Below are 24783 nucleotides of genomic sequence, written 5' to 3' on the forward strand. Positions count from 1 at the left end.
GAAAATATTAAACACTGCTGCTAATTTAACACCATCCATTAAATCATATGAAAATTTTAGTGTCAACAGATAATACGATTGCTATAATTCTTTATATGTCAGTCTTGATGAGCACAATGCCTTTATAGAATAAGAACTATGTCCAGGCTTTTTTTAGCTAAAAGAGAGGACCTGAAAGGAATGAGGCTATTCCGTCTTGGCTGGAGTCAGAAATCCCTAATCCCCTTTTCCTAGCTAATTAGATACAGTTTCATAGCTAATTAGATACAGTTTTATAGCTTTCTCTAGTTGTTTCATGTTATTCTAGCATTTAAAAGAGCAAATTCAAATCAAACACCGGTTTGAGTTTGATTAAAATTAAAGTTATTGGCATAACTATTGGCCTGTCTACCTTTCACACTAGCACTGGAAAGCTGGAGCCATTTCGTCTGCTTTTTTTCATGGAGAAAGATCAGAGTACATGAGCCAAAAGCAAGTGGGCTTGGTACAGAAAAAGCCAAATCATTCTTTAACTGTAACTAGGTCTTTTAGCGGGCTATGGTGACCAGAACTAACTCGTGACCTGACCTCATGATTGATGCCAATGTGTTTACACAAATCATTGCCATTGGTCATCCCACCAGACCGGCTACCCGTACCTCACTCACTGCAAGTCCTGTCGGCAGCCTGTGTAGTTCATGGCCAGAAGCTGTATGCAATCTATCAGTACTTCTCAAAAAAATGTTTCCATAGGGGCCATTTCTTCTACATACTGAAAAATAAAGGCTACCTAAAAATAATTATACCTGACTTAGCATTATTGATGCTCTGTGTGCGTAAATTAAACAAAAATGCAAGAAATCTTAGTAGGATTGCCATCAGGTCTTGTGTTCCTTAATCATGTAGACTCTTAGTTGAAACCAGGTTCACAGTGGCTCAGATGAACTGTCCTCTCTTTTTAGGAAAAGCGAAACTACAGCAGGACTGAATTATGGCTGCTGAATCCAGCTCCCATTCCCACCCCAATCCTGTCCCAACCTTTCCCACTCTTCGAAGCCTGGCTTGAGCTCCTTCCCTTCTCCAGACCCTAACAAGTACCCTCTCCTCCGAGTCCTCTTGGTTTGAACACCCCGACCCGGAATGTAACTATGCAATGTCATTTGCTGCTCTCTGTTTGCTTACGGAAATTAGTATGACCTCCCGGTTCCTTATTGAATAAACCCCTCCAATTGAGAATCATCTTCCTTTTTTGCTGATAACCTCACATCCAGCACCTACCTCAGAGTCAGGTGAATAATAGCTACTCTTTAAAACCATGAGTAGTGGTCGTCATAAAAAAAAGTCACATTTTCTAAAAGTTAAGTTGGGGGGTTATAAAATGATTCCTCATATGATTTCTTTCATTAGTAAGCTAAGGTCTTTCGGTGGGGTAAAATATGATTTGCTTTAGAAAAGTCAGATGAACATAGATCTGCTGTGTAGTGACGTGTGCTGTGTTCTGAGTAATGGTGGCATGGGAGAGGGGGAGCAAAGTTGCTCCCATAACTGTGGCTACCTGACATTGGCCTGAGAAAAGAGCTACTAAATCCCTGAACTACAGAGGAAAGTCTCTTCTCTCCCTACCCTCACCCTCCAACCACCCATTCCCCAATCTCTGTGTCAGTTTGGTTACTGTGCTGCCATAAAGGAAACCCATGGTGTCAGTCAACACCACCTTGTGCTCCAAAAGCTGCCACACCATGAGAAAAGTCAGTCTGGATATTCTAAAATGCCCTGAGGAGAACACTGCTGACACTGAAGACATCTATTCTTAACTCCTTCATTCACCGGGAGGTGTAGAGAAGCTGACGCGCCACGGTGACTCCCCAAGATCGACCATGTACAGGGGTTTCACAGCCTAGTCCCTACAACTAGGCTGGACCCCTCTTAGGATGCTGGGTCTCATAGCAATGTGTCCAAAGAAAGAAAGCTGGTGTGGATTCCTGCTCAAGGACCCCGCCCCCTCCCCACTGGGAAGTGAAAAAGATGGCTCACCTGCTAGGGGTAGGGGGGGATTTCCCATAGAGGGGACCCTGTGCCAAGTCAGGCATAAGAGAGTAGCAACGTGATATCAGAGCAAGGCCCCACTGATAGGAAGTCCCAGAGACCAGATGGTTAAGTCCTACTAGGGCAATATGGAGTGTCTCTGGGTAAAAGCCTTTACTTCCCTGGGATCTGATTTTCTCACTGATGTAAAGAGTAGAAGAGAGCATTTAAAAAAAAAAAAATCTTCCAACCCTCCAATTCTGATAGTGAACATCTACCAGGTGTGAGGCCTTGTGATAGGCACCATGGAGGGTAAAGAAATATAAGATACATTTCTCATTAGTTTAGAATTATGCTTGAGTGGAGAAAAGAAGAAAGTTGACCATGAGATTGATCCTCTATTATCATGTTGGGCTTTGCGTGTGTATATATATACACACAAATGCACAGACCCACAAATCTTAGGCATTCCATAACACACGCCAAAAACAAGAATAACTAATAAGTCCTGTACTTGTTTAGGAAAAGGATTTCCAGATTTTCAGAAGATATTTCTTATTCTCCTCAGAGATCAGAGGGGTAGGCAAAATTCCATTAGATAAGTGGTTCTAAGTGTGGGAAGGGGACGGATAGAGTTTGGGATCTAATAATTGGGAAACAATAGATTAAATAAAGGTAGCCTTTTTTTTTTTTTTTTTTCATTGTATGTCTCCCTCAGGGACTGTAATAAGCAAATGTATGTTGAGACACTCTAAGAAAGGTCATGACTGCAGTGTCCCAAAATATGGGCCACAGTGTCCTTTATTAGAGTTTCTCAAGGGAAGGGCGTTCCGAGAAACACCTTTTGGGAAGCAGTGCGCCAAACAGACGGTCAATTTCCTAAGTCAGGAACAGGGCCTCGCTTACCGCTGTATCTCCAGCACCTGGCACAATACCTGGCACAAGGGAATGAATCAATAAAATACGATAAAATAAAAATTTGCCAAATGATCAAATGAGTAACTGTTGAATTCTAAGTGGAAAACAGGCACTTGCAATGATGAGGAAGTAAATGTATGCCAAGGAGCAAGGACTCGCCTGTCCGTGATGGGACAAACCACTGGGCTCCAGTTTCAGGTGAGGTTGCCTTTGCCTTTGCAAGAAGCCAAGGACTACAAATCCATAAGGCACCCTAAAAGACTTTAACTCTCTTTCCCCCTCTACCCCCCAAAAAGAGGTAATAAGAGTTTTATAAAGAATGTTGGCATTTCTCTTCTTTACTAAGTAACGAATCAGTTATGATACTCAGACTCCATAATGTAGATTATCTTTGTTTCTTTACTGCCACCTTCTGGTTCCCAGGCTCCTACGTGGTAAATTTTAAATACCACCTATAGTTGTTTCTCACTATGGCATTTTAAATATTTGTTCACATCCTTTACCTCGTATGACATTATACAAGTTAGAAGTGGTTAGGGTGGCTGTTACTCTTTTTCATTTGACCTAAAGACAACACAGAACTTAAGTGATAGTTAGGGGCACAGCCAGGACTAACAATGCCTGCTGGGTTTTGTATCAAGCAAACACAGAGTTTAGTCACTTGGCTTTGTCCAGATACATTTGCAATGGGTTCTATTACTCTTTCAAACCTTCACGAGCACAACCTTGAATGGAAAATTCCATGCTCCTAAAAAAGAGAAGGCTGTTGAAACACATCCTGATCTTTTCAAGGGTAAAACCCTTTTCACTTCACAAGGTCTCAGAAAGAATGTAGAGGGTCTGTATTTGATTTTTCATCTGACAGTCATGAGATTATATGTCTTCTAGCACGACCCCAAGATGGCAGTCCACCAGCTTCGTCTTAAACATACCTTGGTCTGGAAGCAGCAATAGAGCTGGGTTAGGTATGGGTGTTTCCGCGCCAGAGCCAAAATCCTCTTCTCTGTCATTGTGCAGTCCACATCATCATCCTGAAGGATGACATCCTTCTTTAAGACTTTCACAGCATACACTTCATCTTTGCCTTTGAGCTCTGCCAACATGACCTGCAATCAACCATAACCACCCCATCAGTCTACACGTAGGGAATCAAAAGAAGAAACACAAGTCAATACCAAGTGCTTTAAAAACTAACTCCTTTTTTCTTTTGTTTTTAAAATAGTATAACATTGTTTAAAAAGTGCTTAGAAAAACTATCCATCCCAATACAGGTACTATCATTTATTTATTTTAACCTCTAACATAGTGTCCAGGCAAAGAAAAGTTCAACGCATATCTGTTCATCATTCATATGCTCATATATGTTTGTCACACTTGTAATTACAGTGTAGCAAATGTAGCATAACATTTTTTAACTGAACATTATTTCATAAGCATTTTCCTACAGTCTCCACCATTATCATGGTTTCTGACACTCAATTCAAGTAAATATATTACAATTATTTAACCATTTACCTAATATTAGACAGTTGAGTAATACGTAATTATTATATAAACTGTATCGAGTATTTTTGTACATATAATTTTTTCTTTTGGGTCATATCCTTAAGATAGTGTTAGAAGTGATTATGGGGTTAAATATTTTGCACATTCCTCATTTTCAAAAAGAATGTACAATATAATCTGCCACTAGCATTGGAGAAGTGCTTCAGCTTCATGGCAATTTACCAACTTTGGGTGTTTTCACTTAAAAAAGTTATTTCATTCATGTAATGTGTATGAAATATTACCTCAATGCTGTTTTAACTTGTAATGAAACTTTTAAAATATGTTTTCTAATTATTTCTCCTGTGTGAACTATTCGTCAGTTTCTTCTATCCAGTGATCTACAGTTTTATATTATTTTCTTATGTATTTGTATGAGCTTGGTATATAAAGATACTAACACTTTACTTTCTGCAAAGGTTTTTCTAAACCTGTTTCATAATTTTCTATATTTTCACTATTAAACAGGATCAGTTTCATTTATCTTTATGCAGTCAAATTTCTCCTTGTTTATCTTTATGGTTTCTGCTATATGGCTTTAAAGCTGGAAATGTAATTCCTTCTCCAGAGAGCAAATGAATAGCTCTATCTCTTAAAAGTTTTCCTATCATTTGACATTTTTGCACTCATTTCCCAACCAATGTGACAAGCCTTTCTCCCAATAACTAACTCCTAAGTACAGTTCCGGTTAAGCTGTTAGAACGAAAGAGCAGTAACACAGAAGCTCAATGAGGGAACCGAGGATCGTACCCTGAAGACCTTTTGCTGCCCACATATAATGCAAACTCTTAAAAACTGGCTCACCTTGGCTGCGATTTTTCCTAAGAAACAATCTAAACGCTCTGAAGTCATCAAAGTTCCCATCCTGCCTATAAGATCCGGACACCTGGAGACTGAGCCTGCTCATTTCCCATGAACCTTGCTCATCTCCCATGAACCTTGCTCACAATGAAACCTGCTCACATCCCAGGGCTGTGTCTGCCAGACGACTGGGGTCTGCTTCTTAGTTAGCTAATCTCTGAAGAATGTGATTACTTCGGCTTTGGTCATTTAAGTAAGCCCAGTAACCATCCCGTATCAGTGATTTCAGGGTGAGATGGGGCACGTGAGATGCGTTGGGAACCAGGCCCTATGCCTTGCAGGCTTCACAGAACCATTCCCTTAGGAGTGCAGTGGCTCTGCAATTGAGCAAGTCTCCTGACCCAAGGGCTGCTGCTTTTAAGAGTCCTTGACGCAGGAGGGCATGTGACCCCAGGGAACTCTCAGAGCCAGGCGCCTGGGCCCCAGGGCAGGGCCTCTCTGCTACAGGAGGCCCTAGAAAAACAACTCGCACTTACTCACAGGCATGGCTTTGCGAAGAGCCACGGAATAATCCTGGATCTTAGCTGAAATGTTAATCAGCTTCCTAGGCTCTCTGCCCTTCAATATTTTTTCTAATACGAACAGGGATTATTTTTTCTTCTCACCCCTCCCCCTTCAGAATGGCAGCTTGTCACCATGAATGCTTTATTAGGCACCTTCTGTATCCATACCCCACACCACTGTGTCCATCTCAGTAGGGAGCAGGACAAGGGGAACGGCACCGGGGACAGAGGACCTGATCCGAGATATGGGATAATTATTCTCATTCTCTTGCCACAAGCAGAGGATAAATAAAACATTTAGTAAGTGCCAAAACAGTCAGTTACATAAGAGTTAACTTCCAAAGTAATGCATGCTAAGATTTGCTTTGAGCCCAAAGTTCACTGGGGGCAGAGATTCTAGAGTTCATTTTCAGTCTTCCTAATGAATTAAAACCAGCATTTCAGATGGATCTCTGAAGAAAACAAACCCAGTTACTATTATTGATAGTGGAATGCCAAGTATACGTAAAGCAATTTAAACTTTTCAAAGTCTTTTCTCACTCACTGTGTCACTTGATTCCTATCTCGATTTGACAAGCGGTTAAAACTGAATCCCAAAGGGGTAAAATGACTGAAGTCCCACAGTCAGTCAGCAGCAGAACCCTGGCTCCTCTCTGCTTGGCCTCAGCCCATTTCTACTCAACAAGGAAGGAAAACATAACAAGACCAGGCTGAAAGGTTTATCGCTTAATCTTAGATCAAAAGGATGAGGCGACGGCTGCCACAGGGTAAAGAAAATCAGCAGTTCCACCCACGCACGCCACAGACCTTGCCAAAGCTGCCTTTGCCCAACACTTTGATGAAGTTGAACTCATCCAAGCCCAAGCGCTTGGCCTGGCCTTGCCGGACTTCGCCGTTCTCACCGGGGCTCGCCAGCTGGCCATCCATGGATGATGCTGCCCTGTGCTCCTCCCCTCGGTTGTCAAATGACAAGGCCTTCCGGATGTTGTTTTCAAGTTCTTTAATTTCTAGGGCCAAGGGGGACAAGATATTGCATTAGCACGCATCTCATGAGCCCCTCCCACGAAGACTCAATACTCAGAATCCACCCACCGCCCACCCCACCATGAGCTCACAACACTCTTTTTGGTTCTTCATAGCAACAGATCCAGTGTGGTATCCATTTATATTCCTTCATTTGCTCTACACACTTTCACTGGCACCTAACTAATATACAGCGGGGCCTAAGCATGCAAAGAGGAAGAGGACACAGTCCCTGCCAACTAACTCCTTCAGATCACTCGGGAACCTGGCCGCCTCTCTGAAAGCCATTTGGCCTGCAGCCTGTTCCATTATTCTTGGTTAGTGCAAGAACCCCAGCCTTCCCTGGAAACTTGCAGAGTTCTACAGGTGACAGGTAACCTTTGAAGATCAATGACTAATCAAGAATTGTGCAATCACTGGTGATAAAATTATTTTACCTTTTCTAAAGAACGTTCTTGGCCTTGTTGCTGGGTTTATTCTAAATCCCCATCTCATTCAGTTACCCAAATGAGGAATGGGCATATCATTAACCAAAGAACTGCTTCTCAAAAGTAACACCGCTACAAATTTATCTCAGATGGGGCAGGGATTCCCCAGCACAATTTCACAACCATGAGACAGTCTCACGCCCCTCTAGAGTATGTGACCTGAATTCCCTCCCTAGGGGTGATAATGCTGGATGATCCTTTGATCTTTTCTATTTAAGGAAGCTTTATTGTTAGCAATTCATTCACCAAGACATACACTCCTCTGTGTACAAATGGGTATCTCGATCATAATCCAATTTTAAAGGATGCTCACTGATAAAACTGAGATTCTGTAGCCTCTTAACTCTTGGGAATCAGAATCAGGCATGAGCGATCAGGTGCTGCTTGACATAAAGAAATCTTCACTTATTTTCGGAAAAACTGAGGCCCATGAGATCCTGTTCGAGGAACCGGGCGATGTCTTTTAGATCTGAGTCTGGCTCCCCTGAGATGTGTTGGAGGTGGTGAAGAGAGCTTCTGCGTCTCCAGACATCCCCGCACCAAGTCAGCAGTTCCCTATCACTTACTCTTAACTGAGTATAACTTTTTATTCACGGCATAAAGTAAAGTCTCAGATTCCAAGTCAAGTTATTTAAAGGATTATGGAAGATAGAACTTGAGTGTTTAGGGATACTACAGCTTGAAGAAAATGTCTTTCTATGTGTTCTTACAATGGAGGAAAGAGAAACTATCTTATCTCTGTTCTGTAATGCCGTGTGTCTTGCTAAGAGGCTTTTCACATCCATATGCGCTCACGTCACTGCTGGGTAATACTGGTACCTGCTTTGATGGGGGGTAGAGAGAGGGTCCTGAGGGGCACTGCATCCTGCCAAGGCTTGACAGTACGCTGGGCAGCAGCCAGGCCTAGAGAGACCTCATTCCCACTTGGGGTTCCTTTACCATGTGTTCTTGTCTCCTTGAAGCTCTCAGAGGAGGTCTTAGCATTAAAAAGGGAAACATGAAAACACCCATACCGGGCCAGCGAAAGACCTACTCATCTGCAGGTGGCAGAGAACTGTCAGAAAACTGACGAACGGGCCAAACCATTTTTGGAATGAGCCACAGTATAAATGTGTAAAAAGTGAATCAGAGTAGCATGAAGGGAGACTCGGCCCAATCATTTGGTGGCCTTAGGATTTGTATACCACACCTGCAGCTCTTTTATTTACTCCTGGGTAAGAAGAACTGGGTCATAGTGATGACTTTCAGGCAGGGTTTGATGGCACAGATTCTGAGAGTGGGGTCCTTAACCCAGGAAGGGTATGGTCTCGCCCTTACCACTGGCTTATAGCCTAACATTTGGAGATTATTTTTTCTTCTCACCCCTCCCCCTTCAGAATGGCAGCTTGTCACCATGAATGCTTTATTAGGCACCTTCTGTATCCATACCCCACACCACTGTGTCCATCTCAGTAGGGAGCAGGATAAGGGGAACGGCACCGGGGACAGAGGACCTGATCCGAGATATGGGATAATTATTCTCATTCTCTTGCCACAAGCAGAGGATAAATAAAACATTTAGTAAGTGCCAAAACAGTCAGTTACATAAGAGTTAACTTCCAAAGTAATGCATGCTAAGATTTGCTTTGAGCCCAAAGTTCACTGGGGGCAGAGATTCTAGAGTTCATTTTCAGTCTTCCTAATGAATTAAAACCAGAATTTCAGATGGATCTCTGAAGAAAACAAACCCAGTTACTATTATTGATAGTGGAATGCCAAGTATACGTAAAGCAATTTAAACTTTTCAAAGTCTTTTCTCACTCACTGTGTCACTTGATTCCTATCTCGATTTGACAAGCGGTTAAAACTGAATCCCAAAGGGGTAAAATGACTGAAGTCCCACAGTCAGTCAGCAGCAGAACCCTGGCTCCTCTCTGCTTGGCCTCAGCCCATTTCTACTCAACAAGGAAGGAAAACATAACAAGACCAGGCTGAAAGGTTTATCGCTTAATCTTAGATCAAAAGGATGAGGCGACGGCTGCCACAGGGTAAAGAAAATCAGCAGTTCCACCCACGCACGCCACAGACCTTGCCAAAGCTGCCTTTGCCCAACACTTTGATGAAGTTGAACTCATCCAAGCCCAAGCGCTTGGCCTGGCCTTGCCGGACTTCGCCGTTCTCACCGGGGCTCGCCAGCTGGCCATCCATGGATGATGCTGCCCTGTGCTCCTCCCCTCGGTTGTCAAATGACAAGGCCTTCCGGATGTTGTTTTCAAGTTCTTTAATTTCTAGGGCCAAGGGGGACAAGATATTGCATTAGCACGCATCTCATGAGCCCCTCCCACGAAGACTCAATACTCAGAATCCACCCACCGCCCACCCCACCATGAGCTCACAACACTCTTTTTGGTTCTTCATAGCAACAGATCCAGTGTGGTATCCATTTATATTCCTTCATTTGCTCTACACACTTTCACTGGCACCTAACTAATATACAGCGGGGCCTAAGCATGCAAAGAGGAAGAGGACACAGTCCCTGCCAACTAACTCCTTCAGATCACTCGGGAACCTGGCCGCCTCTCTGAAAGCCATTTGGCCTGCAGCCTGTTCCATTATTCTTGGTTAGTGCAAGAACCCCAGCCTTCCCTGGAAACTTGCAGAGTTCTACAGGTGACAGGTAACCTTTGAAGATCAATGACTAATCAAGAATTGTGCAATCACTGGTGATAAAATTATTTTACCTTTTCTAAAGAACGTTCTTGGCCTTGTTGCTGGGTTTATTCTAAATCCCCATCTCATTCAGTTACCCAAATGAGGAATGGGCATATCATTAACCAAAGAACTGCTTCTCAAAAGTAACACCGCTACAAATTTATCTCAGATGGGGCAGGGATTCCCCAGCACAATTTCACAACCATGAGACAGTCTCACGCCCCTCTAGAGTATGTGACCTGAATTCCCTCCCTAGGGGTGATAATGCTGGATGATCCTTTGATCTTTTCTATTTAAGGAAGCTTTATTGTTAGCAATTCATTCACCAAGACATACACTCCTCTGTGTACAAATGGGTATCTCGATCATAATCCAATTTTAAAGGATGCTCACTGATAAAACTGAGATTCTGTAGCCTCTTAACTCTTGGGAATCAGAATCAGGCATGAGCGATCAGGTGCTGCTTGACATAAAGAAATCTTCACTTATTTTCGGAAAAACTGAGGCCCATGAGATCCTGTTCGAGGAACCGGGCGATGTCTTTTAGATCTGAGTCTGGCTCCCCTGAGATGTGTTGGAGGTGGTGAAGAGAGCTTCTGCGTCTCCAGACATCCCCGCACCAAGTCAGCAGTTCCCTATCACTTACTCTTAACCGAGTATAACTTTTTATTCACGGCATAAAGTAAAGTCTCAGATTCCAAGTCAAGTTATTTAAAGGATTATGGAAGATAGAACTTGAGTGTTTAGGGATACTACAGCTTGAAGAAAATGTCTTTCTATGTGTTCTTACAATGGAGGAAAGAGAAACTATCTTATCTCTGTTCTGTAATGCCGTGTGTCTTGCTAAGAGGCTTTTCACATCCATATGCGCTCACGTCACTGCTGGGTAATACTGGTACCTGCTTTGATGGGGGGCAGAGAGAGGGTCCTGAGGGGCACTGCATCCTGCCAAGGCTTGACAAGTACGCTGGGCAGCAGCCAGGCCTAGAGAGACCTCATTCCCACTTGGGGTTCCTTTACCATGTGTTCTTGTCTCCTTAAAGCTCTCAGAGGAGGTCTTAGCATTAAAAAGGGAAACATGAAAACACCCATACCGGGCCAGCGAAAGACCTACTCATCTGCAGGTGGCAGAGAACTGTCAGAAAACTGACGAACGGGCCAAACCATTTTTGGAATGAGCCACAGTATAAATGTGTAAAAAGTGAATCAGAGTAGCATGAAGGGAGACTCGGCCCAATCATTTGGTGGCCTTAGGATTTGTATACCACACCTGCAGCTCTTTTATTTACTCCTGGGTAAGAAGAACTGGGTCATAGTGATGACTTTCAGGCAGGGTTTGATGGCACAGATTCTGAGAGTGGGGTCCTTAACCCAGGAAGGGTATGGTCTCGCCCTTACCACTGGCTTATAGCCTAACATTTGGACAAACCTTTTCAACGCTCCGACCTCTCACTTCCCACCCTGTAACATGGAGACAGCACTGGAGCACCAACACAGAGCTGGTGCGAGCATCACATTTGGATAATGAATACAAAAAGGGCTACAAAAAAATCAAGGCGCTATTGTTCAGCGATGATGCTTAGTCCTGTTCTGCAGATGCATACAGCCCTTCCCAGGGAAGTTTGGTTTTGGTCACCAGAGGAGGTTTTAAGTGTGTCAGGTCTCTCCGCAGTCTAAGAATTCTTGCCTGCAGAATTCAGAAACTTCTAATTACTTTAAGCATATTCTTAAGGGAAAGAAGGAGACAGCCTGAACTAAGCTTCAGAAGGGAATCAGGCCCAGAGCTGGCTTCTTCCTCACTCCTTCTTGCGGTCTCTTTCCCAGCTTCGTCCTATCCCCACCCACCCAGGCTGGGATAGGAGACATCCTCCCCTACCCATCACCCAACTCTTGCCCTGATCTCAGGTTTTGGGTGTGACAATTAGAATCAGGAAGGAAGGAAGTCGAATTTAACTGAGTTATGCTGGCAGGCCTGGGAGCAGACACTGAGGTAGAGAGGTAACAGAAGGGGCTGTACCCGCCCCTCTCCTGCCCTCAGAACCAGGAAAGGAGGAAAGGGAAAAGAAAGAAATAGAGTTTCACATGCTCTTCCCCTCTTATGCTGGCCTGGAAGGGATGTAAGGCAGACAAGGTCATCTAATGCCTCACCCTCAAAAAAGCCTCATTAGAGTGCAGGACAACAAATGAGCCAACAGAGAAAGGTGTCTGAAGACCTTCTAGGTTTGCTGGCTGTTTCTCCTAACAAGGTCATTCTTGGGTGGAGAGGCCTCAGCTCCTTCGTCCTTCCATGACCAAGTTCAGACGTAAAGAAGCAAATCTGAGGGGCTCACCTTGGTCACAAGGGGAGGTAGGTGCTGACTTGGACCGATCCTCCTCAGAGGGTGAGCTTCCAGAAGGAGGCTGCGGGGACTCAGCACCAGCCACGAGCTAGAAGGAAGGGAAGAGAATAAGGGAAGAGAGGCATCAGAGGGAGGGTAGTGAATTTCTCTGAGGTCAAAGGCATCAAAATACTATACCAAGCACCCAAGGAGTGCCTGGTGTAGAGTACCACTTGAACTGATATTCTGATAGCATAGACTCGAGGTTTCATTTGCCAATTAATGGGAAGAAAACGAGAGACTTTAGCTCGTTCAATTTTTATTCTGTTCAAATATAACTGACCTTTTTAAGCAAAGCTCAACCATACCCCCTCCATAAAACCTCTCCTGCCTACCCAAGCAATGCAAGTTACCTCATGCAAAGCAATTTGACACTTGTCTCTAACATCGGTCTGGCATTTATTATTTTGTTCAGCTTTAGTTAATAATATCTGTATGTGTATATTGTGTGGGGCTCTCTACTCGGGTAGACTATAGGTTCTTTAAAGGTAAGATTCTATCCAGTATCGGTGCTGCCCCTGGTGACTTGCACAAAGTGATATACATAATAGATGTTCGGCAGATATTTTCAGATGTATCGATATTTGTTGGCAAAGTTTAATAGAACACCCCCCGGTGAAGTCTATTTCCTGGCAAAGATGCTTGCATACCCACTTCAAGTTCCCATTAAAGTCTGTGGTTTGGACTAAGAGACAAGCATTTCTGTCCCCTTTTACTCTTGGATTACCAGCTGTGTGCACATGTCCTTTCTGGATGATGGACTGATTACTTGCCAGGGGCAATATGAAGGGAATGAAAGCTACAGCAAGCCTGACACTCCTGCAAAGGAGCCCTTTTAGCTCTGACCAGGGGGGACTTCTCTTCTGTTCTCTCATTCTAACTTGAGCTTCTACTTGGTTCACTTGGCTTCTTTTTTCAGCTTTTGCACCAGAAGCATCCTAGCAATAAAATATCAGGACTGAACTCCCTTAGTCTTTTACTCTGTTCCTTCTTGAATTTTTCCATGTTGGCTTCTTACCACCGGGCTCCCTAAATCTCAGATAGACAGATGATGCCTGGCCACTGACATTATGGCTCATGTTATTATGGGGGAGAGGGCAGGTACTCAGTTTTCTTTTAAATCTTTCATGACAGTAAAGACTGTCTCAATTGACTTCCGGCAAGGAGGAAACAAACAAAAACAAAAAACATATCTCCTGAAAAAGGGTGCTCTCTAGGAGCTCACCAATGTGTGTGTCTGACACTGTCATCAGAAGGTGATGCATAACCCACCTCTGCAGTGGGACCCTAGCACTCCTGGGTGCTCTCATTCTGCTTGCAATTTCAAAGCTCTGGGTCAATAACTTAAGTCCTGTTTCCTCCACTGGGATTTATAGAGTTGAGAAGAGCCTCCAGAAGCACAGAATGTCACAGTTACCCAGGAAAAGAGACCTTTTTTCCTGTGACCCTTGCAAAACAGCTTTATTTATTGGGAAGGTAGAGAAGAAGTAGTTTAAGAAGATGGAAACAAGCCACACCTTCTCATTCAAGGGAAAAGGCTCTTCTGAGAGGCACCAGGGGAAAGGCATGAGAAGCTTCTAAAATGAGAAGGGAAACACAGAGCCCTTCGGAAAGTACTTTAGGGAAAAATTTAGAGTGTACATTTAGGAGGATTATAGAGGTACCCAGAGTTAGACTTGAGAATGCCTGATATTGAGCAGTGAGGGCCCCTGTTCACTCCACCTCCACCAAGATTTCTTGCCTACTTAACTTCATTCTGATTTTCTCATAACTTACTTTTTTCAGAGACCTCTTAAATTTTCTAGGCTAGAAGCCAAGGATAAGAAGGACCTTCAAACAAAATGCTATGGATGCCTTTAGCTCTGTTTACATCTGTGGGCCCTGACTTACCAAAATAACATTTTAACAAATGGATCTCTTCCTACTGACATTCAGAATGTCACATGGATAGAGACAAGGCTTTGGTCTCCAAAGAAAAGCCCAGATGTTTCATGTCATGGGGCATTAACAATATTCCTCGGGCAGCTGAGTGCCGGCACTATCACAAATCTTGGCTTGCTCCCTAGAAAAGAATGTGGTTCCAGCTCTTCATCCATTTATCCTCATTACAGTAATACCAGGAACAAAGTTCAAACACTGACATTGCTTTCATGCCAGTTCTGAAGGCAGATAAGTCTATTTCCTTGTCTAGAGTTGCCCTGTCTTTTCTAGAGAAAATTCCAAAGTCCTCATCTCAAAGTTTATGTTCCCCTGAGAAATAGACTACCTGAGACTTGCTTTGTTTCCCCCCCCGCCCCCCGCCCCCTCTGCCACCCCCCAACTTCTGGAACTAAAGGAGACTTTAATGTTACCTGCCTGGTAACATTTTTTTTTCTTTTCTTTTCATGGTGTTTTGAGTACAGTGTCTCAAGCCTGGCAATCTTACGACCCCACTCCAGGGCATTGTCAGGGAGCCAGCATAGATGTACTAGCACACAAAGGGGTCCAGAAACCCCATCGGAGGGCCAGCTACCTTTTTCCTCCTCTGGCCGCTGTTGGTGATTTTGTCTGGAGTGACGCCGAGGTCAGCCAGCACCTTGGCAATCCCTCTGGCGTCTACTCCGCAGTTGGGAGCCACGTTGGTCTCGCAGCGCCGGTGAACGTTCATCTTGCAGACTGTTAGGAGACATAGAGAAGAAACTTCACAGTGTTCGTGGCCTAAAACGGTACCCTATTTTTTTCTGACTGTAAAAGTAATACCTGTTCGTTTGATAGGATTTGGAAAATGCAGAAAGACAAAGAGAAAAAAATAAAAATCAGCCATCATCCCATCACTAGAACTAAAATCATCCATCAAACACAGATAACCACTGTTTATCAATTAAATAAATATCACATTTAAATTTCCTTTCAGGAACATGGAAGAACTTAATTGGTTTATCTGAAGAGAGTTCATTTGGACTGTGAACCCAAATGGGTCACATGTACACAGTCTACTTTATTACTCTGCTAAAATGTGGGAATAGTACCCAGAGAAGAACGCCCTGGCAGAGCCTACCAAGATGCTCATCAGAAAATGGAAATGAGGAGATTGAATGAGGTGACCTCCAAGGCACCTTTCAAATCTAAAATTCAATTTCAAAGGAGAAAAGGCCATGCTCGAATGTTTTCGTTTTGCCCGCATCACTTAGCTGTCCTTGGTGCGGGACATCAAAGGAGAAAACAAACAATTCTGGTTTCCAGTCCAGCCTGTAAGGAGCTTAGAAGTCATCACTCTGTCCTAACAAGTAAAAAGCTGGACAAACTGAAAAATCAACAACTCTTCTTAGATTTAAAAGAGAATAAGGTCACAGGGCAAACTGCTGCCCCCAAAATAGGAGAGACAGACAAACAGCTATAGAGAATCACCACTTATCGGAGCAGAAACTCCTCCCACACCAATTTCTGAGGGAACCATTGCTGGGTCCGAAAATCTGAATTGAAATGAACAAATGCTGGAGTCTCAGAGTGGCAAAGTCTGAGAGTCAAAAACTAGGCAGGCCCAGTCAGAGGGAGCCCCTACACTTTGTGAGTTTTACCTCTAGAAGTTCAACCAGGTTCTCATAGTGAATATTAGAGAAAAGCTCCTTATGCTTCTAGCAGAAGGAGGGAAAAGGGAATTTTTTAAAATACACCAGAGCACTCAGTTCTTAACAAGGCCTGTCATCAAGAGAAACTATTTTAACAGAACCCAAACTACTGTAGTTTTATCAGATCCTAACTGACCTGGGGGAAGAAAAATACCCAGGGTCAGCATGCTCTAGCCTTCCATGTGGGAGAAAGGACATACCCAACTCCAGTCCACTCTAGCCATCCCGTCCCACCTAAGAGGGGAGAAAAACCTGAACTTATAGTTCAGAGGCACAGGCTCACAGAAAGACTGAGGTCTAATCCTAGGACGACAGAACACTTCTCTTCCCTCCATACCTTATCACTACATTACTAAACGTCTATTTACTACAGTTCTTTTTACCCAGTACATCATGTCCAGCTATTAAGAAAAAAATCGCAAGGCATACTAAAAGGCAAAATTGTTTTTTTTTTTAAAGTTTGAAGAGACAGAACAAGCATTAGAGTCAGAACCAGACATGGCAGGGATGCTGATATTATCAGACCAGGAATTTAAAACAACTGTAATTAATATGCTAAGGGCTCTGATCAATAAAGTGGAGAGCATGTAAAAACAGATGGGCAATGTATGCAGAGAAATGGAAATTGTAAGAAAGAATCAAAAGGAAATGCTAGAGATCAATATCACTATAACAGATATGAGAAACGCCACTGCTGGACCCATTAGTAGAATGGACATAGCTGAGGAAATAGTCAGAGCTTGAAGATATGTCAGTAGAAACTTACGCAACAGAAAAGCAAAGAGAAAAAAGACTGAAAAAAAAGGGAACAGAATATCTAAGAACTGTGGGACCATAAGGTATAACATATGTGTTATGGGAATGCCAGAAGGAGAAGAGAGAGAAAAAGGAACAGAAGAAAGATATGAAGCAAAAATGACTGAGAACGTCCTTGAATTAATGTCAGACACCAAACAACAGATCCAGAAATCTCACAGAACACCAAGCAGGATAAATGACCAAATCCCCCCGCCACACACACACACACACACACACACACACACACACTTAAAAAACGACACCTAGGGATATCATATATGAACTGCAGAAAATCAAAGATAAAGAAAAATAATCCTGAAAGAAGCCAGAAGGAAATAACACCTTACCTACAGAGTAGCACAGATAAAAATTACATCAGATTTCTCCTCAGAAACTATGCAAACAAGGAGAGAGTGGAGTGAAATATTTAAAATAATTGAGAGAAAAAAACACCAAAATAGAATTCTGTGCCCTGTAAAATCATCTTTCAAAAGTGAAAGAGAGACAAAGACTTTCTCAGACAAAAATGAAGGGAATTTGTTGCCAGTAGATCTGCCTTGCAAGAAATATTAAAAGAAGTTCTTCAGAGAGAAGGAAAATGATGTAGGTCAGAAACCCAGCTCTACATAAAGATCAAAGAAGGAATAAGTGACATTAAAATAAAAACTTATTTTTCTTATTCTTAATTGATCTAACAGATAACCATTTTCCAAATAATAAGAGCAACAATGTATTCAATTATGTATGCTTATATGTATTACATACATAAATATATATGCTTATATATAAGTGAAATGAATGACAGCAATGATACTAGGAGTGGGAGAAAGGAAATAGGATCATTTTGTTATTATAAGGTACCTGCACTATGAAGCATTAGAGTGTTATTTGAAAGGGAACTGGATTGGTTGTAAATGTATATTGCAAACTCTAGGGCAGTCGCTAAAATAAGTAAAAAAAAAAAAGTCTGATATGATAAGAGAAAATGGAATCATACAAAATGTTCAATTAAAACCACAAAAGCCAGAAAGACTGAGATAAAAACAAACAAACAAAAAACAAACAACGAACGAGGGCATCAAATGGAAAATAGCAGGAAAAACGGTAGTTATTAATATAACTATATCAATAATCACTTTAAACGTCATCGGTCTAAATACACCAATTAAAAGAGACTGTCAGAGTGGATCAAAAAATAAGACCCAACTATACGCCGCCTACAAGAAATGCACTTGAAATATAAGACATATATAGATTAAAATTAAAGGTACAGAGAAAGATATATCATGCTAACACTAATTTAAAAAGCAGGAATAGCTATATAAATTTCAGACAGAGCAGACTTCGGAGCAAGGAAAGTCATCAGGGATAATAAGGGACATTGCATAATGATAAAGGGGCAAATTCTCCAAGACATTAAATCCTTAATATGTATGCACCTAACGAAAGAGCATCAAAATACGTGAAGTAAAAATAGAACTGCAAGGAGAAAGCTGAGTCCATTAATATGACTGGAGACTTCGACACCCTTCTCTCAGAAAAGAACAGATCTAGAGGGCAGAAAATCAGTAAGGACATAGTTGAAGTCAACAGCACCATCGATCAACTAAATAGATTTGATTACTATATCTACTGACTACTTCATCTAACAACAGTAAAATACACATTCTTTTCAAGCTCACATGGATCATTTACGAAGACAGACCATCTTCTAAGGCATAAAATACACCTTATAAATTTAAAAGAATAGATATCATACAGTGTCTGCTCTCAGACCACAGGGGAAGTAAATTAGAGATCAATAATGAAAAGATAGTTGGAAAATCTTTGCAACTAATGAAAAGATAGCTGGAATACTTATAAATTAAATAACACACTGCTAAATAACACAAGTCAAAGAATAAATCTCAATATAAATTTTAAAATATTTTGAATGGATTAAAAATAAAAATATAACTTATTATAATTAGTAGGATATAGCAAAAGCATCCTTGAAAGACACAATCTACCAAAATTCACACAAGAAATTGACAATATGAAAGGCATATATCTATTAAAGAAACAGAATCAAAAATTAATAACCTTACAAAACAGATAGTCCCAGGCCCAGATTGGTTCACTGGTGAATTCTACCAAACATTTAAGGAATAAAATATACCAATTCTCTACAACATCTCCTAGAGATGGAAGCAGAGGGAAAATTGCCTAACTTTTTATGGCCGGCATTACTCTATTACCAAAACCAACAAAGACACTACAAGAAAAGATAACTACAGACCAATATCTCTCAGATGTAAATATAGATGTAAAAATCCCCAAGAAAATATTAGCAAATTAAATCCAACAGTGTACAAAAGACAAAATGGGATTTATCTCCGGTGTGCAAGGCTGGTTCAACATTTGAAAATCAAGTAATGTAATTCATCACATTGATAGGCTAAACATAAAAAAAATCACTAAACCTATCAATAGATGCGGAAAAAGCATTTGACTAAACTCAATACCCATTAATGACAAAATCTTTCAGAAACCAAGCAACAGATGGGAAGTTCCTCAACTTGATAAAAAACATCTACAAAATCCCTATGACTAACACCATCCTGATGGTGAGAAACAAGAAGCTTTCTAGTTTCAGGAAGAAGGCAACCACTCCTTTTCAATATTGTATTGGAAGTACCAGCTAAAGAAAAGGAGATGATAAATGGCATATTGATTTGGAAAGAAATAAAAAAAATAAATAAAACTGATGACATGACTGTCTATAGAGGAAATCTGAAAGAACTGACAAAAAAATTCCTGAAACTAATAAATGATTATAGTAAAGTTGCAGGATACATGGCTAATATACAAAACTCAATCACTTTCCTATATACCAGCAATGATCAAGTGGAATTTGAAATTAAAAACATAATATCATTTACATTAGCATCTAAAAAAATGAAATCCTTAGGTATAAATCTAATAAAATATGTACAAGATCTATATGAGAAAAACCAGAAAACTCTGATAAAAGAAATTTTAAAAGAACTAAATAAATGGAAAGTTACTTCATGTTCATGGGTAGGAAGAAGAGTCAATGTTGTCAGGATGTCAGTTCTTCCCAACGTCTTCTACAGATTCGATTCAACCTCAATCAAAATCCCAGAAAGTTATTTTGTGGATATTGACAAACTGATTCTAAAGTTTATATGAAGTGGCGAAAGACCCAGAACAGCCAACACAATATTAAAGAAGGAAATTGGAGGACTGATACTATCTGACCTCAAGACTTACTAAAAGCTACAGCAATAAAGACAGTGTGTACTGTTGAAAGAATATACAAACAGATCAATGGAACAGAAGGAAAAGCCCAGAAAGAGACCCCCGTAAATATACAACTAATCTTTGACAAAGGAGTAAAGGCAATACAAGAGAGCAAAGACAATCTTCTCAACAAATGGTGCTGGAACAAATGGACACCCACATGCAAAAAAGTTAACCTAGACACAGACCTTACACCCTTCGCAAAATTTAAATGGATCAGGGACCTAAACATAAAACTCAAAACTATGAAATTCCTAGAAGATGACAGGAGAAAATCTAGGTGATTTCAGGTATGACGATGACTTTTTAAATAAAACACCAAAGGCATTATCGATGAAGAAATAATTGATAAGCTGGACTTCATTAAACTAAAAAACTTCTGCTCTGCAAAAGACATTGTCAAGAGAATAAGAAAACAAGCTACAGACTGGGAGAAAATATTTGCAAAAAATACATCTGATAAAGGACTGTTACCCATAACATGCAAAGAACTCTTAAAACTCAACAATAAGAAAATGAACAACCCAATTAAAAAACGGGCAAAAAACCTGAGTAGAAACCTCACCAACAAGATATGCAGATGTCATAAAAGCATATAAGATGTTCCACATCATTAGGAAATTGCAAATTAAAACAATGAGAAACCACTAAACACGTATGAGAGTGGCCAAAAATCCAAAACATTGACAACATCAAAATGCTGGTGAGAATGTGGAGCAACAGGAAGTCTTGTTCAGTGCCGGTGGGAATGGAAAAAAGTACAGCCACTTCGGAAGGCAGTTTCGTGGTTTTTAAAGAAACTAAACATACTCTTAGCATATCATCCAGCAATCACATTCCTGGTATTTACCAAAATGAGCTGAAAACATATTCCCACACAAAAATCTGCACATTGATGTTTACAGCAGTTTTATTCATAATTGCCGAAACTTGGAAGCAACCTAGATGTTCTTCAGTAGGTGAATGGCTAAGTAAACTGTGGTGCATTCATGCAATGGAATATTATTCAGCACTAAAAATAAATTAGCTATTTAACTATGAAAAGACATAGAGGAAACTTAAATGCATATTAACTAAATGAAAGAAACCAGTCTGAAATATATATTGTGATTCCAACTATATGACATTCTGGAAAAGTAAAACTATAGAGACAGTAAAATGATCAGGATTTGCCAAGGACTGGTGCAGAGGCAATGATGAGTAGTCAGAACACAAGATTTTTGGGGCAGTGAAACCATTCTGTATGACACTACTATGGTGGATACAGGACATTATACTCATGGACTGTACAATACCAAGAGTGAACCCTAATGTAAACTGAGTGATAAAGATGTGTCAGTGTAGGTTCACTGACTATAATAAATGCACTACTCTGGTAGGGGATGTTGATAGTGGAGGAGGCTATCTGTGTGTCGGCGTAGGGAGTATAATGAGAAATTTCCATGCCTTCCCCTCAATTTTGCAGTGAATCTAAAACTGCTCTAAAAATTAAAGTCTATTACACATACACACACATACATATACATACGCATACATACATACGTACGTACATACATATTCATTTCTGGAATGAAACCAGGAAGGATGGCCAGACCTCCTGCCAGCCTTGCAAGGCTTGATCACTGGCCTCGAGGGAGGGACAACTCAGATACCACCTTCCCCTCCCTCCCCATGCCTCTGACCCCAACCTAGGCCTGAAGTATTCAACTGAGCTGTGGTGCTGAAGATGCCCACAGAACCACAGGTCAGGGTTTGGGGGTGCTGTGCTGGTGGGAAAGGGCTTTCTCAGACAATATAAACAAACAAGAAAGCTCCACCTCAGCCAAGCCATGGTGCTGACTCCATGAACTGAGTTATTACTAACGATGCCTAAAAATCCTCAGGCCCATCGCGTACTCCAGGCAACAGCATTCTGTTCTGAATTCTGTCTCATTTCTCATGCCCCTTAGCAACAGCTGCCCTTTGTTACTCAATTCACCTTACCTGCACCTGCCTACCAACCAACCCCATAAAAGTCTTCTCTGTCTCTTCACAAGGTGACAGAAAAGACAGGAATGAAGTGACCAAATTAAGAGAGAATTTCTTAGCAAGGGTAGCTTGGGTACATAACTTAACTACTGGCACCCTCTGGTGTTGAAAAGCTGGATCCATCCATACCAACAAAGCAATTAGCTTGGTTTGGCAGGTCAGCAAAACAGAAATGGTCTTTGAGGACTTCGTTTTTTTATTTTTTAAAACTGTTTATTTCTCTGGGAGATCTGTGTACTTGTCTTAACGTATAAAAAAAATCCAAATGACCTATCAGTTAAAATGCATGTCATGAGACTGATCTGACAGTGCTTTGAAAAGTCTAGAAACATGAAAGCAAAGGTGGCTGAGGAAAGGCAACTTGAGATAATTCAGGCAGCCATATTGAGGCTCCTGGAAGCTGGGGGCGGTGACACCAGAAACCTGCAGACCAGTCAGTACAAGAAAGTGGATGTGCCAGTTGGAACCAGAAGAAACCTGAGGTTCATTCACAGTCATGTGGGCCTAACAAAGCATCCAAATTCCCACCCTTTCCCATCCCATGACTATTGGTGAGCACTGCAGCCACCAGAGCTGGGTTGCCACTTGTAGCCCTGGGGCGTCTGTAAGGCTTCTCTTTCCAGGCTGTATTCTTTTTCAGTCGGGTTTGCCTGGATGAATTGTGCTCGGAAGAAACAGAGCAGCCTCGATGTGGCTCTTAAAAGGAGAATCGTTCCACTACTATGACGTAAATTTTCATCACATTTGTTGAGCTCCTACTATGTGCTGGGTGATGCTGCAGCAACAGGGTCATCCTTAGGACAGATGGAGGCTCAGGCATGCTGGCTTTCATTTTCGCTTCCACATTTCTAACCTTTTCATAGCTGAGATTAAAGCGAGGACTGCAGTGAGGTGGGTCACGTTGTTGGAAATTCTTCCAAGGAGAGAAGAAAAGGTTCTGAGAACAATGATAAAGCCATGCTTGAGGAAAGAGGCAGGCCCATGTGTCCCGCAGAAATTTCTTATGTTAGGCTGATTTGGCCCTTGAGGATGAGCCAGGGCAATGGCTTGATTTCACAACAGGTTACAGTCAGCCACGCCATGCTCGGAGACGGAGAACAAAGGATTGCGAGCAGGAAATTGTGTAGTTGTGTAATGGGAGTTGGTAGGAGTGGCAGAGTGCCTGACTGAAGAGTTTCGGGCAGAAGACAAGAAAGGGAGGGTAGAGGGGTAGCTCTACGGGGTCACAATGGGAACCAATTGTCACCAGATAAGGGACTGGGAGTCCTGATTACACTAGAAACAACATCCGAAGCTTTCCAGAGACTAGGACTGGCCAATTGCCTGTTGCCCAGCTGACCCTGCATGCATGATGGGGGTCACTAAATCTTGATTTATTTTTCTAAGTAATAATAGCAGCAGAACAGGCTTAAACCTAGGGCAAGACGGGACTCTGCCCTAGCTCATGCTGGCCGCTTTCAGCATGACCCTCTCTCCACAGCACAAGGAGTCTGCATGGGCAAAAGGACTTGAGGCTGAGAAAGGATCAAGAGAGAGAAGTAAACACAGAGGGTTGGGGGGCAGTGAAAACATTCTATGTGGTACTGTAAAGGTGGAAACATGTCATTATATATTCGTAAATTCATAGACTGTCCAATACTAAGAGTGAACCCCAACACAAACTTTGGACATGGGGTGATTATGATGTGTCAATGTAGGTTTAACAATAGTAACGAATGTACCACTGGGGGTAGGTGTTGATGGTGGGGGAGGCTCAATGTATGTGGGGGCAGAGGGTATATGCAGAACCTCTGTGCCTTCTGCTATGAACCCAAAACTGCTCTAAAAAATAAAGTCAAGAGAGGGGAGGGGAGGGACAGGAAAGAAAGGGAAAGGAAGATCAAGAAGAGTCGAGTTGGGTCACAGGAGTATGAGGAGAGCAAGGGGAAAATGGCCAAGTCAGGATAATAGAGAAACAGGAAAGAGAAAATCTATGAACTTTTGCTGAGGGCCCTAAATTCTCAACAGCCTTCACCTTCCAGTCTCCATGTGGCCCGATTCCCTCACGTTTCCCAGGGATCCTATGAACAGGTATCCTTGCTCTAGGCGGCCTCATTCTCTCATCCTTCACTTGAGCAGGCACAAGAACATTTCCTGCCAAAACAGAGCTGAATACACCATCTCTGGGCCCTGCCTCTTCCCGGGTCATCCAGAGACCCACAGTCTTAACAGTGACGTCTGGGTGTCTGCGCTGCTTTCTTAAAATATCAATATTTATGAGATGATGGTATCTTCATTTGAATTCCCTAGACAGATCAATAATTAATATATTTACAAAAACCCAGACATGGCCTCATCAGAGTCCCATCCAAGCAGGCTCTATGCTTCCTGGAAACCCCTTGCAACTTTCCAAAAATGCAGCATTCCTCTGCTCGAAACATTCAAGATTCCTATTCTGTATTTTCTTCCTCTTCCTTTTAATGTCACTTAGCATCGAAAAAGACTTCAGGCAGGCCCTGTTTCTTTCGAGGTTGTGTTCTAGAATACTAGAAAGGGAGGCGTGACTGTCTTGGAACCTCACACAGGAAGACACCAGGTGTGTCAATGGTCAGCACTTTCCGACCCTCTGTTCCCAGCATAGCTGTTTTCAGCCTCA

General features: G+C 41.9%; 1 protein-coding gene across 1 annotated transcript in view; it reads right to left on the reverse strand.

Annotated features, from left to right (window-relative positions):
- The window catches only part of PRKCE (protein kinase C epsilon), a 483732-nt gene that overhangs the window by 143850 nt on the left and 315099 nt on the right, over positions 1-24783 (reverse strand). The window contains exons 6-10 of the mRNA XM_023531274.1: positions 16403-16420; positions 14924-15121; positions 12364-12460; positions 9410-9609; positions 3855-4028 (exon numbers count right to left, since the gene is read on the reverse strand). Of these exons, the coding sequence (XP_023387042.1) occupies positions 3855-4028; positions 9410-9609; positions 12364-12460; positions 14924-15121; positions 16403-16420 (687 nt within the window). The remainder of the gene's footprint in view (positions 1-3854; positions 4029-9409; positions 9610-12363; positions 12461-14923; positions 15122-16402; positions 16421-24783) is intronic.

This window comes from Pteropus vampyrus, unplaced genomic scaffold, assembly GCF_000151845.1.
Source record: "Pteropus vampyrus isolate Shadow unplaced genomic scaffold, Pvam_2.0 Scaffold66, whole genome shotgun sequence".
In the NCBI taxonomy this organism is placed as follows: domain Eukaryota; kingdom Metazoa; phylum Chordata; class Mammalia; order Chiroptera; family Pteropodidae; genus Pteropus; species Pteropus vampyrus.